General features: G+C 41.0%; 1 protein-coding gene across 4 annotated transcripts in view; it reads right to left on the bottom strand.

Moving 5' to 3' along the window:
* LOC117516073 (alanine--tRNA ligase, cytoplasmic-like) overlaps window positions 1-18,896 on the bottom strand; it is a 54,244-nt gene that overhangs the window by 9,169 nt on the left and 26,179 nt on the right. For all 4 annotated transcript variants that reach the window (XM_034176952.1, XM_034176953.1, XM_034176954.1 and 1 more), the window contains 6 exons: window positions 17,216-17,340; window positions 16,282-16,426; window positions 16,021-16,199; window positions 10,596-10,709; window positions 5,404-5,610; window positions 4,177-4,361 (listed from right to left, as the gene is read on the bottom strand). In XM_034176952.1, the coding sequence (XP_034032843.1) occupies window positions 4,177-4,361; window positions 5,404-5,610; window positions 10,596-10,709; window positions 16,021-16,199; window positions 16,282-16,426; window positions 17,216-17,340 (955 nt within the window). The remainder of the gene's footprint in view (window positions 1-4,176; window positions 4,362-5,403; window positions 5,611-10,595; window positions 10,710-16,020; window positions 16,200-16,281; window positions 16,427-17,215; window positions 17,341-18,896) is intronic.

Below are 18,896 nucleotides of genomic sequence, written 5' to 3'. Positions count from 1 at the left end.
TAAGACAGCATCACGCCATGCAAGGTGGAACACCTCTAATTTGGAACTACGCCATTTCCATTCCATACCTCTAGCCTTCTGTCTAAGGTCACGCAAGTAACCGTAGAACCAAGGTGACTGTGCCTTGGGAAGGCATGGCCTTAAAAGAGGAGGTGCAACCTTATCCAGTGTAGCCTTGAGCGCTGAATTCAAGCCATCCGCAAGACTATCCACTGACTGAACATTCTCCAACCCTGAAGCCAAAATTTCAGGCAGTCTAGTGTTGACTTTAGTCATAGTTGAGGGATTAATGCATCGCCACAGAAGTAGACAAGGCTTTCGCTCCACTAAACGCGGCAACGTAAATGTAAACCTAATAAATGAGTGGTCAGAGACCACCGAGGCAAGAGGCAAAATGTCGATGTTCGTGACAGCAAGGCCACACGCGAGAACCAAATCAAGGGTATTTCCACTAATGTGCGTCGAGTCCTAAATGCACATCCACAAGTTCCATAAATGATTTGCAAAGGGGATCAGAGGGCTTATTTATATGAATGTTAAAGTCACCAATAATCAAAATGTTGTCCGCACTAGCTGACAGGCTAGAGATGAACGCACCAAATTCATCTAAGAATTCAGAATATGGGCCGGGAGGCCTATAAATAGTGACAAAATAACATGAATGATTTCCTTACTTCTGACCCTGACAGTACATAGCATCATGGGCAGAGCGGAGAGTCAGATGCTCAAACGAATTATATTTATGACCCCCAACAGTCAATAAGTTCAACCTAGATTTATAATTAAAAGCAACACCCCCGCCTTGCTTCGCACCACAAGACACGACTAAATGTATACGCTGGTGGGCAGGCCTCATTCAGAGAAGAACAGTTGTGGGTTTGAGCCAGGTTTCACATAACTAATCATGTCCAAGTGATGATCCATAATTAGATCGTTAATCAACAGGAATTTCGAGGATAGTGATCTGATGTTAATGAGACCCAAACTGAAGACTTCCATGGGGCTGACAGACCGACATCTTTGAATAGGCCTGAGTAGCTTAAAATCCACTCCACGTTTTGCATCCAGCGCACGGAGAGTGTCAGAAACTGTTGTCATCACATCAGGACTACAAGTCCCAGAAGCTGCAGCGCTCTGATGATGTGAGCGCCGATGCGCTCAGCTGACCAGATAACCGGCACAGACGATCCAGTCCGATGGAATACAAACTTTCTCCGGTAGCCTCTGTGGACGCAACGAGATCGGCGGAGCAACCCAAGCTCTCTGATGGCAAGAATGTCCCGAGGGACATTATTGTTGTTCAGGCTGCGTAGCTCAGCTGCAGAGTAGCTTAGCATTGCGCTAGCCGAGGGAGTGAAGTGCGGCGTCATGCAGTGCAAAAAAGGCACTAAATCAAAAATAGTTAAAAATGCATATTGAAGCACCAAGAATCACGTCAAGTACATACCCAAAGAGAAAAAAAAATTTACACTCAAGCCACTAAAAACCAAGTTAAAAAGCAGAAAACGAGAAAAACCAGAGGAGCGGCAAACACACAATGCCAGTCTCCTGCTCCGATCAATCCAATCAGTTAGTTACTTAGTTCAGACGGGCAGCCAGCTCTAGGAAGAGTCCTGGTGGATCTGAACTTCTTCCATTTATGGATGATGGAGACCACTGTGCTCATTGGGACCTTCAAAGCAGCATAATGCCGCGTTCACCCCTGGCGCGACCAGACGCCACAAATTCGCTTTAGTTGCGTGGCGATGGACGCGCCACCATTGCCTGATGCGTCGCTCTGCTTTCGCAGTGAAAATTCACCCCAGTGCTTAACAAGTTAACATGACGGACCTTGATCACACGGAGCGAGTTGTTGTGGAAAGCTGACAAACGTCATGAGACGTTCCCAATTCGGGGAGTATCATTATTTGCTGCAGGAGCTGCATCTGGATGACGGCCGCTTTCAGCAGTCCTTCCGCCTTTGCTGGACCCAGTTTGAGGAGCTCCTGTCCCGTTCACGCGTACACATGTAAGTACAAAAAAAAACAACTCCGCTCCCCCTGCTGTGGGGCTGCTGCTCGCTCTTCCCCAAAAAACTGTCATAATTGTGTTTAGAAACCAGTCACCATTTGTTTTATTATACATCTGTGCAGTTAATAAAATAATCTTCAGGGATGATTCACTCACGCGCACGTAATTGTGAAATAAAAGACAAAAGAGACATAAGTCCTGCTCACAGGCTGGCTACCAGAGACAGGACATGTTCACATCCTCAGTCAAACTCCAGACAATCTCCACGTCACTACATATTCAGTCCCTGATTGGTCATTGTGGCGCGACAAGATGAAAAAGTTCAGATTTTTCAACTTGGGGAGGAAGGCAACGAGTTGTGACGCGACGCAATATCACGCCACAAACGCGCCAAATCGCTTCACTCGCATGGCTTCATTCGCGTCCATCGCGTCACGCTGTGTGACTTGGTGCCAAAACGCGTCGTTCCATAGGGATTACATGGCAACCTGTCACTGCTGTCGCTCCCGGTATGAACGCAGTTTAAGTGTTTGTGTACCCTTCCCCCGATTTGTGCCTTGAGACAATCCTGTCTTGGGTCTCCAGACAATGACTTCATGCTTGGTTTGTGCTCTGACATGCACTGTCAACTGTGAGACAGTATGTGCAGACAGGTGTGTGTCTTTCCAAATCATGTCCATTCAACTGAATTTACCCCAGGTGGACTCCAATTAAGCAGCAGAACCAGGATGCACCTGAGCTCCATTTTTACCTTCATGGCAAAGGCTGTGAATACTTATGTACATGTGATTTCTTAGTTGTTTTTTGTTTGTTTTTTGATATAAATTTGCAAAAAAAAAAAAAAAAAAAAAAAAAAAAAAAAATCTTTTTCACATTGCCATTATGGGATAGGGTGTGTAGAATTTTGAGGGAAAAACAATATTCATCCATTCTGGAATAAGGCCGTAGCATTAAAACAAATGTGGAGAAAGTCAACTGCTGTGAATAACTTTCCGGATGCACTGTAAACTACTTCATGTCTGAGAGCTGACACAAGCAGGTGTACTCACAGCGACATGACTGCAGACACAACCCAGAATATGGCTTTTTATTTAATCACCTACAAACTCAATTTGTGATGCTGTAGCTAAGTGCAAATAAACCTTTTATGAATTCTATTACTGGGGAAAAAAGCACAGTGCCGTCACTCAGCATGAAAAAAATTGCTTTTACAAATATAATTTAAGTTCTATTTACTGGCTGATAATACTAAAAAATCGTGTATGACATCTCAATATTAGACTGATTTTGCTGTCAGAAACAGACGTTTCAGACACCAGGACGAGTCTAATCACTGAACTGAGCCACAAATTTAAGTCCGACCGCATGCCAACTGTAATATTTAGTGATTTTTTTTTTTTAAACACCTGGAATACTGTTCAAGTCGGAGTACAGTAATTACTAGCAGTGATGCAAAAATAGTGCTGAACCACATAACTGAGACCAGTACTTCATAGCCAGGTGATAAAGGGACTGAATTGTCCAGCCTGATTTATGTCTTCAAAGAAATTAAAGCTTGGTGAGACCTGACTGTTAAACCAAATAAAGCCATATGCTACAATTATGTGTAATGATATGCAATTATGAAGTGTGTGAGTACACAAGCTGAGCAGCTGAAGACGAAAATGTGGTAGAAAAGAACCACAGTTGCAACAAGACCCATTAAATGTTGCTTTGCTAATGCATCCCATTAAAGATGCAGTAAAGTTGTGAAAAACAACATTATTTTAACATTAATATGTGAAAGTACCTTAAACGTGTCCATTATTGAAATGACAAAGGCTATGATGTAAGGCAATCCACTGCCCGCCCACCCAAAGCAAGTCTGACTATCTCTATCAGCAGAACTCTCTGGTGTCTTATTGCAGGAATTGTTATGAAGAAGTCAAAACACCTCTGATAGACTACGAATGTGCTCACTTCCACAGATTACTCACACACATCATTTTACTTGGATGCAGTAAAACCTGCCTAGCCACTTGTGTGAATTTAATATTTCATAAGGATCTGTCTCACCAAGAAGACATGAGCCAAAGAGGTTTGTGCTTTTGATACCAGATGTCAGATAAGCAATGATTTTTCCAGTTTGATGGACTGGTTGGGATGCAATCACAAAAAGACACTTACGTTCCACCACAAAACTCAATAGAGGTGAGGGAACCAGCGGCACTACTGGGGTCGTCCAGCAGGTCTTGAACAGGGATACCAATAGAGACGACTCTGACAGGGTCGGGGTAGGTCTCGTCAAACACAGCACGCAGACCTTGAATAGCCTTGGCTTCTCCTAGTGGAGCTTCCATGGCGTACACCGGCTAGACAAGATAAAAAGATGACAGGGGAAACAAAAACACACACCATACTTTAGCAGAAGAAATTTTGGAACTTACAAATCATGCACACAAAAAGCAATGTTCCAACTTTGAAAATAACTGGTTATATTTCATATTTAGGTTGCAATCATCCAGGTAAGCCACAATGTAGGCTTGATGTTTCAGCCAACACAGCTTGAGCCATCTTTATAGCCATGCTAACAGCCCAAGTTCTACAAGACCTACTTAACCCAGTCCTAGGTGTCTCCATCGGTACAAATGTTCAGAATCTGCCTAGACAAACCCAACAGATTGCTGAAGTTGGTCCAAATGTCAGGAAAAAGCCTCACCAAAAACTACACTGCATTTTACCCCGATGATATCAACCCACCTACTGATGAAAACCCCAATCAAACTCTGTCAGCTAACAAGACAGTTTAGAGCAATGAAGTACAGGGTGTCCCCCAAAAAAGTGCTACAAAATCCTTTGACTAATTCTGCAATGGCTCATGTGAATTCCGTTGGGTTTTTTTCCCCCACACATCAAGATATATTTCTGATGTAATTTGAGACTGATTCAATGAAGATGCCGCTAACAATAGAAGGAAAGAAAACTGGTGGAATTCTACTTTGAGACCAAATCGATGGTGCAAATCCAACAACAATATCAATAACATTTTGTAGTTAGAAAAGCTCCAGACAGAAAGACAATATGGAGGATTGTAAAGAAGTTTCAAATGGATAGAACAGTTCACAGTGTTAAAGGGAGATCGGGGCAAACCAGGGGGAGCGGTGCACATATTGAGCACATCTTGTGAGTGCCAAAATTGTTACAAACTGAGGTAAAAGTAGAAATGAACACCAGAGATAAAATTCTCTGAGATATGCTTCAAATTGTCATATGACAGATATCGTTATCCAAAGGTGTATAGATTTTCTACGGATTTATTTTTCTGGCACTTTTTTGGGACACCCTGTATTTTGAAGGTCTAGAAATATTTCAACATTTCTCTGTGGTGAAACTAACATTCATTTGATCACTGACCTTAGCCTCTCTTATCATGGCACAAGCCATTTCCTCAGTGCGGCGGACCTCCCCAGTGCTCAGAGCACCTTTGGCAGTGAAATCAAACCGCAAGCGATTAGGGGCAACCAGGGAGCCTCTCTGGTCTGCCTCCCCCAAAACTCCCCGCAGGGCAAAATTGAGGATGTGTGTTGCTGTGTGGTTGCTCATGATAGGCCGACGGCGAGCCTGAAAAAAAAGCAAATGTACAGATATCTCAGTCCTTGTCAACAAAACACAAAGGCGACTGTAATTTCTCCAAAGTGAGACAAAGCCAATGGTAGGCACCGTCAGCAAATCAGAAAACCCTGCATTCGTGTTCACCCGGCTGTAAGAAACAAGAGACATCCTGCCTACAGGGATTAAAGCAAAATAAATGAATGAATAAATCTGACTGAAAAAAATTTCACAGCCAAATCAAAAGCTGTTCACCATCTACCTTTGTGCAGAAACCCTTCTGCGATTGTGTCTTAGAGTTTAAATAAGATCAAGGTGGACACATCTAAGAAAACACCAAATTTTTCTCCTGCTGAACAAGATTATATTTCACTCACTAACCCCTGCTGCTCTTTTCTAATACAGCCAGCACATTATAGAAAGGCTTTAACATACACATTATTTAATACTTCAGGCTACACACATGGGACAGTTTTTCTAGAGCCTTTTTATTCAATACCAATTAAAATCTTGGGATCTGAAATGGGGGAGTTCTTTTTTGGTAAAAATGCATCTTAGTCAGCATGGGGGGGTTCTGGGTTTTTGATGTCCAGGGTTGCATTCTGGAGGTTTTTTGATGACTGTTTTCTGACCCCAATCCCCCTCAATTTAGTTGTACTTCTTAATGTGTGTTTTTATTTTTTTTTTTGTAGTTTCACCTTTTCTTTACCTTTAACCAAAATTGATATCACAACCTATATGTTTGTTTGATAAGATTATTAAACAGAAGAGCCGCAATCATTTTCATATTTTTGGCTTCCCTCGCCGACCTGATTTTAAAGCTAGAGCCCCAAACAAGCCCAGCAATGCCCGAGCTTAAACATTACATTAACAAAAGTTACTGCTTCACATCAGTGAAGGCTGCTGGTCTGTCAAAGAGGGGAAGGTCATTGTTGGCTTACATCATAAAACTGGTCACTATTTATATATATGTGTATGTACAATGGTCATAACAGTGTCTAATTGCACAAGTATTTCACAATTTATATCTCTATTACATACAGTATTTTATGATGGCATAATTACATTATAACACAAGCATATTATTAATGTTTTTAAAAGAAAATATCAAAAATTTCAAGGAGCACATAGAACCTTTATTATTAAACAACAGTGCCTTACTGCTTACTGCAAATGTTATGTTAAAGACTGGCCAGCAGATGTTGCCATATATAAATGTATCAAAAGCTTCAAAACACTGAACCATTGCTTCATATTGATTCAGTGGTTCAAAATGCTTCAGTTTCTCCATCTCTAATTTTCATCAATAAAATTCATCAGCAACCACTAATTATTACCACATGTCTATGTACAGAATTATAATCATGAATACTTTGATGTTGTGTTGCGAACTGGGACATTAATTAAAGATGACCTTAAACACTAACTTACTGAAGAACGAAGCAGAGAGTAACTCACCTGGATCTCATATAACGCCTTTAAAACAGACTCATTTATAGCGCACACAAGCCACTTTGGCAGAAATTTAAAAATGCGCAAATACATAAAATCTGATGCCTAAATCTCAAAATAGCTGTCAATTAAAATGGGATTTGGCCTTTCGGCTGATTGTCCAATCACTGTGCAGAGGTCTAGAGTCCAGGCCCGCCCTAAGTGCCATTCACCCACAGAGATGCTCAACGTCTGGGGGCAGGACAAAATTGTGGCTTTATCCAATGACCGCTGAGTTTCAAGGCAATGAAAAGAAGAAGGAGAAAAAAAACAAACAAAAAAACAAAACTCTTCCAGGCAGTCCAATTGAAGTGAAAGGATGCTAGGCCTCTACGAGAAAATGCATTGACCACAGACTGAAAAAGATTTATGAGAAGTGAGTCAATCAATTTGTGATTAAGTAGCTGATTCCGAAGGAACTCGTCTTCAAGATGAACATGTTCTAACGCATTTGTAGTCATGAAATGTTAAACTGTACATATCTGACCACTTAATATTTTGACATTTTATGGGAAGCTGAGCTTCCCTTGCAGTCTTATGGAGCATTTACACATAGGCAAGATGCGTTACAAATGTGATATCTGCGTCATTCTTAGCACATTCCTGACAAGCTTAAAGTGGCTTAACGCATCTAAATAGGTTTCTTAATAATGTGTGTTGGTGTGTGATATTCGTGATTTTCATGGAGCATGTTTTTGGCTGTCAAAAAATCTTCCACTAATGTCACGCACCACCCTCATTTCACCTCATGTCGTAGAGGTCACAACTGAGTGCGTTGATCCCTCTTGATTAGTGGTGATCCTTAACTCACTGAGTGCCATTAACGCTTAAACACGTCTTTTCAGATAGTAACGTTCAGCGCCAAAGACGCGTTATCGCGCCAATTACATTTTTGTATGGGGGTAATCAACTGATCTAGCTTGTGTAAAAAAAATTTGAATTGTAATCACAAGGGAACCCATTCTGTGGGTAGTAGCAGTGTGAGTGTGGACCGGAGCGCGGCTCGCTCTCCACCGTTGTGCGGACGTCTTACGGTTGTACCGCTCCTAATGTGACTGGTTTCCACCTGGCTGTCTGTCAAACTGTGATGCAGTCGCGCTGCTCCAGTCGTTCCGTCTTTTTCCTTGGAATGAAAAAACGCCGAGGGCACGACACACACCTCACACAAAGGCTGCTTACAAGCAAATGACGCAATCGACAGGCTCATGCAAGCACACGTGATTCAAATCCATCAGGTTTTTGAAAAAAATAAAAAGGTCCGATACGCGGGAGCCAGAGGGAAAAGACGCGCCGCAGAGAGAAGAGACAGACGGAGTCCCTCCCCTGACGTTTTTTTTTTTTGGTGCATTATACAATACGATCACTTTTCATAATGTTTGAGATGTCCATCCATCCATCCATCCATTTTCTTCCGCTTTATCCGGAGTCGGGTCGCGGGGGCAGTAGCTCAAGCAAAGCTGCCCAGACCTCCTGATCTACACACACCTCCCCCAGCTCCTCTGGGGGAACCCCAAGGTGTTCCCAAGCCAGCCGAGAGATGTAGTCCCTCCAACAATTATCAAAGACATTTTCTGCTTGAAATGTTGCTTGTCACAAAAAGCCAATTTTCTCAGTTTTTTGTCATTTTTAGTGATACCCACCCATGTTCTGCAATTACTAAAGAATGGAAAGAGGTACAAACAAATGTTTTTTTCTGATTATAAAGGAAAGTCTGAAGTTTCTTTTGGTATGTTTGTTGTTGACATGGACATAGAACTCAATTTTCTATGGGTCTTGAAAAAACACTCAAATGCTGAAAAATCCTGGCACTGGGATGTTCTGAACTTTGAAAATGGCTGGCACTCAATGAGTTAATAGAGCATGACAGCGTTCTTCTCTGATGTGCGCACAATTAAACCCTGCTGCACCACATTCAGTTTCATTGCTGCAGTATGCTGAAGAAGGACAGTGACGCCAAGTCGGCTAAAAGTTTTGTTCCAATGCTCATCAGCGCGCTCCTGCATGTATTCCACCTGCTGCTGCTGCACCTGATGTTTGGGACAATGAGCAAGACTCTCCCGTCTCCTCCTCCTTTCTGCACCACTCCATGGCACAGAGCCCAAATAAGCATGCAGTCAAAGTTCTTCTACTGTGGATTTTGAGGAACAAACTGGAGCGATCTGAATTGTTCAGCAGCTGATGGATGAATATGGGTGTGCGAGTGTGGAGACAATTCACCTCATTCATGACATGACAGAACGTAACGATGCGCTGTTACACGCAACAACGCAATTATTCTTGACCGTGCATAATGGTTCCTGATAATTCTCCAGCAATACGCACCATTAATCATAATGCGTGGTAACAGGTTCCAGCAGTTCCTGAGGACACCTGACACCTCTGCCCCGAATCATCACATTCGTGATCAGCGGCCAAGAATGTATACCTCGTGGCATTCGTGACTTACCGTCGTTATGTATAAACGCAGTATTAGAGAAATCACCTCTGCTTCACATTCCACTTTAGTTATGCAGAAAAGTTAAACAAACTATTTTTATATGGCTCCTCAATTATACAGTCCAGGACTATAGTAAAGCTTAGGCCTAGAGAAATAGTGATTTAAACATTTTAGTTGTTCAAAAAAAATTTTTTAATAAGTATCCCTGTGTCTGCACGGGTTCCCTCTGGGTGCTCCGGCTTCCTCCCACATCCAAAGACATGCAGATTAGGTAAATTGGAAACTTTAAATTGACCATAGGGGTGCGTGCGGGTGTGAATGTGTTTGTCTGTCTATATGTGGCCCTGCAACAGGATGTACCCTGCCTCATGCCCTATGATTGCTGGGTTAGGCTGCAGCCCCCCACCATGACCCTTGATTGGCGTTAAGCGGGTATAGAAAATGGATGGATTACTATAAACAGTAGTAGTACGGAAAATGTCTTCAAAAGTGGACATTGAATCACTGGGCACGTCCCCACCAACAACACCCACTTTCCATCTGAATTTGTCCCTGGTTTGCAGTCTCTGAGCAAGAACAATCAAGAATTTGAGTATTTATGTGGAAAGCGCGACCTGATTGAGAGGTAAGAAGGTTTTATCAACACATTTACCTCATGCCATCCTCAGAAAGAGATTATAGGTGCATTATGAAAAGAAAAAAAAAAAGCGTTACTGTTTGTTGTTAATGCGTCGCAGGTCTGTAGCTGTGTTTTAGTTTAACCAGAATGAGGACACTCAGACACACTTGGAGCAGACTTTCGAGGAAAAGAAAAGTTTAAAAATACCGCCTCACCCTTCTGTAGCAGACAGGACATAGAGGAGCAGACACAGGGACTCACTGCCAGGAGAAAAAACAAAAAACTAAAACAAAACAGAGATGATTTTTGAACGCAGTAATTTTAATATCTTGTGTCCAGCTGTGATTTTGCCTCAGGACGGCATGAGCGCTAACGCTGCTTTTTGGCAGTAAGTTGGCGGAAATCTGTCGTAGCAACTGAGACCTTTAATCCCTGTGCCTATATTCTCACCTCATCCACATATAACGTGACACGATCTCCAACCTTCAGTGTTCCATACACTGTTCCCACATGGAGAACGTATCCTCCTCTGACCTGTGTGTTTTTCACTGTGAACTCCATCCGCTGCAAAACAAAAAAACATGACAAAATGTGAGACCCTGTTCTCTTTTATGGCGTGTGTGTGTGTGTGTGTGTGTGTGTGTGGTGGTGGGGGACAACAACAGCAAAAAACAAAACCTCAAAAACTGTGGCTTTATATACATGCATGTATGCATTTTTCCAGTCATTTTGCAGACATCATACAGCACTTCAGAAATCTGAGTCCAAAAAGAACACAGGCAAGCCTCTTGTGCCAACTGGGCACATACTCAACAAAAATGACAAAGAAGAGAACAAAAAGCAATATAAAAGACCACACAAAGAACTGACATTTAAATCAAGTTCTTTAAAACAGCAAGGCTGCCAACTGTGAGATATGAACGCAGCGTTTTAGTTTCTTGTCACTCATATCCACAAGACAAAGAAAATCATTTGTCCATTGTCAAACTGTGACATCTCATGTGGCATATTATGTTACCTTCCACAGAAATTTTGTCTACATGGTTTCTATAAACTATCCTGTCTACTACCAAACATAAGGTGTTGCTGAGAAGAAACAATAGATTTTTCCCCTCTTACGGTCAGCATCAGGTGATGTGTGAGGCTCCAACTGCACACCACCTGTCTAATTTTTGGAAGCATCATAGCACTGACTTGTCATCCATCTGCTGTTGATGTTCTTGGCTTTCTCCAGCTGCTGGGGTCCTCAACACTGCTTACCTACATGCTGGATCATGCCCAGAGAAACTACCATATGGGCAAATTGTAGCTGATGATCCCTCATAATGCAAGTGATACTTATTAGGGTATCCCCAAGTATCCACTTGCTTGAATACTTGAAAGACTGCATGAAAAACAGAATGCTATGGCTCTCTAGATCAATATTTGAATTTTATGTATGAAACTGAGGGCAGAGTAATTCAAGATTCTATTTTGAGCCACAATCTAATAGCCTCACTGTGAAGCAGAAAGAGGCTAATGTAATGGCTGTGTGTGTGTCCACAGTCATATCTTTAGAACAAAAAGAGCAATTTCTAAAAAATAGTGCATAAACTCAGTGGACCATCCAAACAACATAAGTCATGTCAAGGTCAAATACGATATGTGAGTGAGTGAGTGAGAGCCGACAAGACAGTCTGAGCAGTCCGCTATATGATCAGTGTCAGTGATATGCTCTACACAATGTTCCAGTTTGCTACTGTTGATTATGTTACAGTTTCCAAAATACTTTCTAAATTCATCAATTCCCCTTAGTTCAGCATTGTAGCAGTAAAAGTCGAACATAAAGTAATATTGATTGAATTATTATTATTATTGTTGTTATTTTGGGGAAAGCACTACCTGATTGGACAGTAAGAAGGCTGTGCTACTACCATTCTTGTTGCATATTTGAAGGATTTTGAAATATACTTTTAAAATGTGCACCACAAGAGGACTGACAGCACTCTGGCTCACAAGGCAATTATGAAACGGCTGACTTGTGTGATTAAAATACACCTGCTGCTTCACTGAAGTTAAGAAAACTGTTAATATGCTTTAAAATGTGCAGTGTAGTTCCTCTGATTAAGCACCAGCAAACAGACTGCTGCCTGTTTGAACTGCTGGCACCGCAATTATCAAGTGAAACATGCACTGATTTGGTGTCTCTTGTAAATTGTTTGGCCTCATATCTTCTGGCTTCTTTATATAATCAAGATGTCTTCTTGTACATTCAAGCAGGGGAGTAACTTTGATTTTGATATTGGTGGGGACACAAAAGTGCTCCAAGACAAAGATTTTTGTTTTGCATTACCAATCATAAGTTCATGTCATGCAGATGTTATAGGTTAACGAGCCATCCCAATGGTTAGGGAGTTGGTCTTTCAATCACAGGGTTGCAGGCTCAAATCCCAACCTTACCTCTCTTTACACCTCCATCCATGACTGGAGTGACCTTGAGCAAAGCAACTAACCCAACACTGCTCCAGCTATACATTTAAATTGAATTCATCGAGGATGGATATTTAACACAAAGTATTGCAATGACCCAATCTGATAGTGTTGTGACGTTCGTGAATAGGGATGGGTATTGATAAGATTTGATCTATCAATGTCATTATTGATTCTGCTTATCGATCCAATTCCTTATTGATACCTCGTGAATTTTGTACTAAAAGTAGGCTTTACAGGTTTTCTATGTATTTCATTGAGTCTTAAAGTAAATAAATATGAAATTGGTCACTGTACCCTTGACCTCTGGACATAAAAAAAAAAACAAACAAAACTGTGTTTCGCTTTGAAGTTATTAATTCCGACTGGACTCGACTAACTTGACTTGGCAGAGAGCCGCGCAGTGTTTGGAGCTGTGTGAACAGAACAGAGGACGATTCTCGTTTCTTTCTTGCAACAAGACAGGAGTCCCAGTTAGTAACTTTAATCCGCACAAAAGCGACTCACGATTGACATATTCAGGGATGGATATGTCACCATCTGCACGAAAATGAATTCTAGAAGCTGTGAAATGCAATCTGGGACTATTCCAGACAATAAACTGGAGTGAGTGCAGCATCCATTTAGTGAGAAAAAAAAAAAACACCTTTCCTTATTCAGATTCATTCCAGTAGTATTCTGCTTTTACTAGGATGCAGCAGTTTTCTAGCTTGGCAGATAGTTCTGGAGGAAATCACTGAGGAAATTAACACATTGAAAATATGGTTTGACCGAAACAAATTGTCATTAAACTTAAATAAGACAGGGATGAAATGGAGGTGTAAGAGTCACTAGGTGTTCACAGGAAACAATGATTTATTTCTGTATGTATGTATGTATTTATGTATGTTCATTGTTTGTTGGTTTTATATTTTCTGTTGTGTTTCTATTCAGGTTCTTTTTGTCTTTCTCTAAAACTGTATATAATAAGTATATATTGTATATAATAATCATTAGATTATAATATATAAACAAAAATAAATTTAAAAAAATATTACAATTTGAAAACAAATGCACCCGAACGTGACGACAGCTGCAACTGCTTAATGCTAACTTTTAACATTGAAAATGCCATAGACACGCTAACGCATTAGCATCACTCCCGTTTAAGTTATAAAATACATCTATCAACTGTTTCAGAAGACCATAACAGGTCGGTTTAACATAGAAAACGTAAATAATACTCACAGACGTATGCTCTTTAGGGTTTTAGCGGGGGAAAATTAAGCGAAAGAAAGAAAGAATAAACAAAGCAATCGAAGCACTGTTTCAATCTGCGAACCACTGCTTCGATTGGTTCAAGGTTCAAAGCAAAGCCACGCTGCAGAAAAGTTGATTACGGACCCACTGCAGGGTCCGTAATCAATGTAGAGAAATGATCATTTTCCTGACAAACACCCCCCAAAATAACGGCCACTCTGAAGGACCGATAACAGAATCGTTAAGCAAAAAGCTTATCGATGTCGGTGGATCGAATCATTTCTTAACGATACCCGAAAGGAACCGGTTCTCGATACCAATCCCTATTCGTGAATGAATTGATTCCCGTTTGTCTGTTATTGTGTCCGCCCGCGCAGTCTTTTAATAAGTTCCCTGCAACTGTGCAGTAGCCTAGCTCTAACGATGCGTCCTGCCATGTTGCTAAAACCTGCCTAGTGCTTAAAGAGCAGAAGCAGCCTAATGCTTTTAAGAAGGGTTTCCATTCATGAAAAGGATTTTGCTTAGTTTTTAAAGCTTGACGGAGACCCTGCACTTACATTCCTGACTGTGAAGAATGAACGAATATCTTGTTTCTTGGGAAACAAGATATATAATATATAATATCCATTACCAAATATCACGAAGTCTAGCTCAAGAGAGAGCGATAGGGGCGGGGTGGACGGGGGTTGATGGGTGGTCGCGGCTAATGTGGGAAGTGTGCTGCTTGGAGTGACAAGTGGGATAGCCAACCAAGTTAGCGAGAAATGCGTAGCTAATCAGCAGTGTTGCCAGTTACTTTGAAAAAGTAATCCAATTACTGATTCCTCCTTGAAAAAGTAACTTAGTTACTTTACTGATTACTCAATTGGAAAAGTAACTAAGTTAGATTACTAGTTACTTTTTTAGTTACTTTCCCCAGCTGCCGACAACAACCCTCTGCCACCTCAACATGACTGATACTTGTTTTGCCAAAACTCTCTTTATAGTCACCCTTTGACTTGAATGAAAATAAATACTTGTTTTATAAAAAGTAAAATAAAGACCTCTTTCTTGACCTCATATTTAACTGTTGACAGCACTGTAACAGTAAAACTTGCAATTTCTAACCTACATTGTTTATAAATGTAACTATTAAATTCATTCTAACATTTTTCTAATATTTAAATTCTCTCTAAACATTTTACTTGTTGAAATTATTATTATTTTAAGTAGTATTAGTAGTTGTAGTAAAAAAAAGGCTTCAAAACTGGACCTTTAATCTAGGGGTGTTGTGGGGGGGCACATCCCTACCCCACGCCCCCATTCCATCTGGATTCGCCCCTGCTTTGGTGTTTGAGCACAAAGAATGGATAACATTTATTTATGCAGAAAACATGACCAGATTTACAGGTAAGAAAGTTTTATTGCATTTTCACATCATGTGATCCTCAAAGAGAGTTTAGGTGCATTTGAGTGGAAAATAGTGTTAGTTGTTGACGCGTTGCGGAGGATCAGCTGTTTTTAGCAGCAGATACGGAGCGGCTCGGAGAAAAAAAAAAAAAAAAGCATAAAAATGTCTTTGTAAAGCTCAGTGCAGGTGTGCTGTCACTGTGCTTTAAGAGGTGAGGACGAGTTGTAGCCGTTGCAGAACAACGCGGATGAAAAGCTCACAGCTCGCTTAAAGTGTGTAGCTCTGTCGAATTCCGACCCCCTGCCCACAGACCAAGTTTAATGCTGCTTTCGACCCATAATGCAAAAATAATAGCAACGCACAGTGACCTGATTACTGATTTGGAAAGATTAACACGTTAGATTATTCGTTACTAAAAAAAGTGGTCAGATTAGACCGGCATCACTGCTAATCAGACAAGGATATCTACGTTAAAGAGGGGGCTTCGAGCAGTGGCATACATTTAACCCTTTATGTGCCATAATAATGGAGGACAGCGGTTTTATTGGTCGTGATTATACAGTAGGGGGCTGAATATTGGTAGGGAAGTGACCCTAGCGTCCCTACCCAAAATTATGCCCTAGCATTCAAGAGTCAAAATCAAAAAATAAATTTATGTTGCATGCATGGTGCCTTCACTGAATACTCTCATACGCCACCACTGCAGTTCATTAAAAATCCAGACAAAGCACATTTACCTGTTGCTATCATAGTTCTCCTAAAATGAATTGTACTTACATCTTCAGAGTTGTCATCCTCTTTGAGCATGTAGCCCTCATCAAAAATTTGTCCACCCTGCTCAGCGTAGAAGGACGTCTGGTCGAGCAGCACGCCACATTCCTGCCCGGTGGTCACTTCCTCAAAGAAGGCACGGTCATGGCGCAGGGCCAGCACAGTGGCAGAGGCCTGCTGAAATTCTGACCCAACAGGAACAGGGTCAGATTAGGAAGTGCACTGAAAATACAGCAGTCCCATTGACAGTGAAGCCTGTGGAAGTACCGTAGTTGCCATTTTCATTTGAGGTATAGTTGTATTTGGGAGAGTCATCTGTGATGAGTATGTTCTTGTTTCTCAGCTCGTCAATTGCATAGATATCCAACATGATGTGGTCCTCATCACCAGCACCCTTACCCTGGGACTTTAGCTGCACATACAAACACCGCCATGTTACTCGGTTACAGCCTAAAACTTGTGAGGAGACTTGCATCATTTTAGTATCTTTGACACTTAAAACATCAACTCTATCAAAATGATTACCACACACACGATCTATGTATCAGGTGTAGATAAACAATATTATGCAGTGCAGGTCAAAATAAATACAGTGGGTCTCATCTTTGTGACACTTGACTCTTACCATACACCTCTCTGCATACAAAATACAAAGGGTTCAGATGCAAAACCCAGCATCTCCAAAATTACAAATTTGAGCCAACTGCTTCCATTTTATTCATGGTAACCTGCGCCTTTTCTAAAGAGTTTTACTTTAAATCTCCATTTTAAACTGCATTTTTCTCCATTAAAACAAACAACAACAACAAAAAAAAAAATACAAAAACAAAACCTGGCACTGGGTTTAAAGGTGTAACTGTAAACTTGTCACCTCTGTGGACATGACGTCAGAGGCAGAAAATATAAATCACTGCAGCAAAGAGCACTAAAATGCTGACTGCCATTTCAACAAATACTGAAATGTTACTGCAAAATAAATAAATATTACATCTAACAATAAGGGATCAGCACAATTGTGTTGCGCAAATGATAGCTTTTCAAAAAGCAGGTGCATGAAGAATGCTGACAAGAAACCGTACCCATGGATGCAGACACAAAACATTTGGTGAAGTTCCCCCAAAATGAACTCACTGCAAATTTCAAACAACCAGACTAGATTACATTTTATCCACATCCACCAGCCTTCTTTAAAATTCCTCACCTGTGCTGCTTTTTTCTCCTCTTCAAAAGCAGCCATGTCCACAGCCATCCCTTTTTCCTCTGCGATGAGGGCAGTCAGATCCAGAGGGAAGCCGTAGGTGTCATACAAAAGCCATGCTGTGTCACCTGCATGCACAGAAAGACATCAGCTTTGTATGGTCTGAAGCCAGCATTTCTAAAAACCCTCAATGACTGTTTCCACTGGCTGGTCCTTGAAATACCACAATCGGTACTTTGATGAATCAGAAATCGGATGTAAAAATAATACAAAGGCTCAGTTCTATTTTTTTATATTTATATACACACAGTAACACCCACGTATAATGGATTCAGGTGGACCAGCAAATTTTTTCCGTTACAATCAAAATCCGTTACATGTATAAAAGGGACAAAATCCGTTATATGTATGTAACGGATTAGTTACAGTCAGAATGCGCCAGAAAATCTCTGGGGAATCCCCAGCACCAATTAGGCTTACATATTTCCTCGATTAAATGCCTGAAAATGAGAATAGTGGCCTGCCTCATTTAATGGCCAGGTCAAAATTTTGTCTGAAAATAAATAAATAAACAAACCCCTGCCTTAAATAAGCGCCGGACATTATGTGCATTAAAAAGATTACATTTGATTGAGTCACTCTGTGTTTCTAAGTCTGCCGTGGAGTGGTCCTTAAAATCCTAAAGCCTTATTTATGCTTCTACAACTCCGTAACCATGCAGTGACGATGGTATGCCCTTTTAAAAGGTTTCTGTCACGTTGGTGGGTGTCTTAATGCAATTTATCACAGGAACAGTAGGTTTTTCTGGATTAATTTGACCCTCAATGTGCTCCACTTCTTTATACAATCATCAACCTCCAAACCAATGGTATGGTACGTGCAATTTCCCTCCATGAATTGCAGGTCATTTGAGCATCTTTTTCCAACGTGTTGTAAAGTTGGTCATGTTTGCTGATAAACCTATTTGATCCATGATCAAAATGTAATCAGCGTGCAGACTGCAAAAACTATTAAAATGTGACAGGAGAGGAAGGAGTGAAACCTGGAAAGTGAGAAATCAGCCTTTGCGGTCTCTATCGTTTAGCAGGTGCACAGGTTTGCAGCCACGCAGAGTACTCTGATATAAAGCGGTTCTCTTTGGTTCGCCAAACCCAGGAATGTGTGAAACTTAACACTATATTACAGTGCAGGCAACAAGCAGAATTCTGTTAATAATCGCCGGCCTTGAATTATGGCCTGCCTCAATTAGGCGCTGGGTCTGACTACGGTTTGAAAAAAATTAAACGGGTGGTCTTTAAATCAAGGAAATACTGTAGCCACTTTCCTCGAATCAACGAGTGTCAATGCTGAACTTCATTTCGTACATCTATTGTGACTGGGCAATCCCAGACTACTCTGTCCGGTACATGCAAAGGGTTTTTAATGGAAATGCATTGCAATGGGACGGGATGTTTTGTCCACTGACAGCAAAAATCAGTTGTACAAAATCCAGTTTATACAGTGTTTATTACATGGAAAACCATCGAAAAACACTGGGGCTTTTGCTTTTGTCTGATGAGTGTGAGTATCTAGTTTATATGATGATGGTTTAGGCGAGTTTTACTGTATTACCGCTTCCAAAATAGTAAAATTCTGCAGTCTATCACAGCTGGAAAAAAAATGAACAGTATACTCTCATGACAAT

Source organism: Thalassophryne amazonica, chromosome 8, assembly GCF_902500255.1.
Source record: "Thalassophryne amazonica chromosome 8, fThaAma1.1, whole genome shotgun sequence".
Lineage (NCBI taxonomy): Eukaryota > Metazoa > Chordata > Actinopteri > Batrachoidiformes > Batrachoididae > Thalassophryne > Thalassophryne amazonica.
This window is presented reverse-complemented; position numbering and strand designations above follow the sequence as displayed.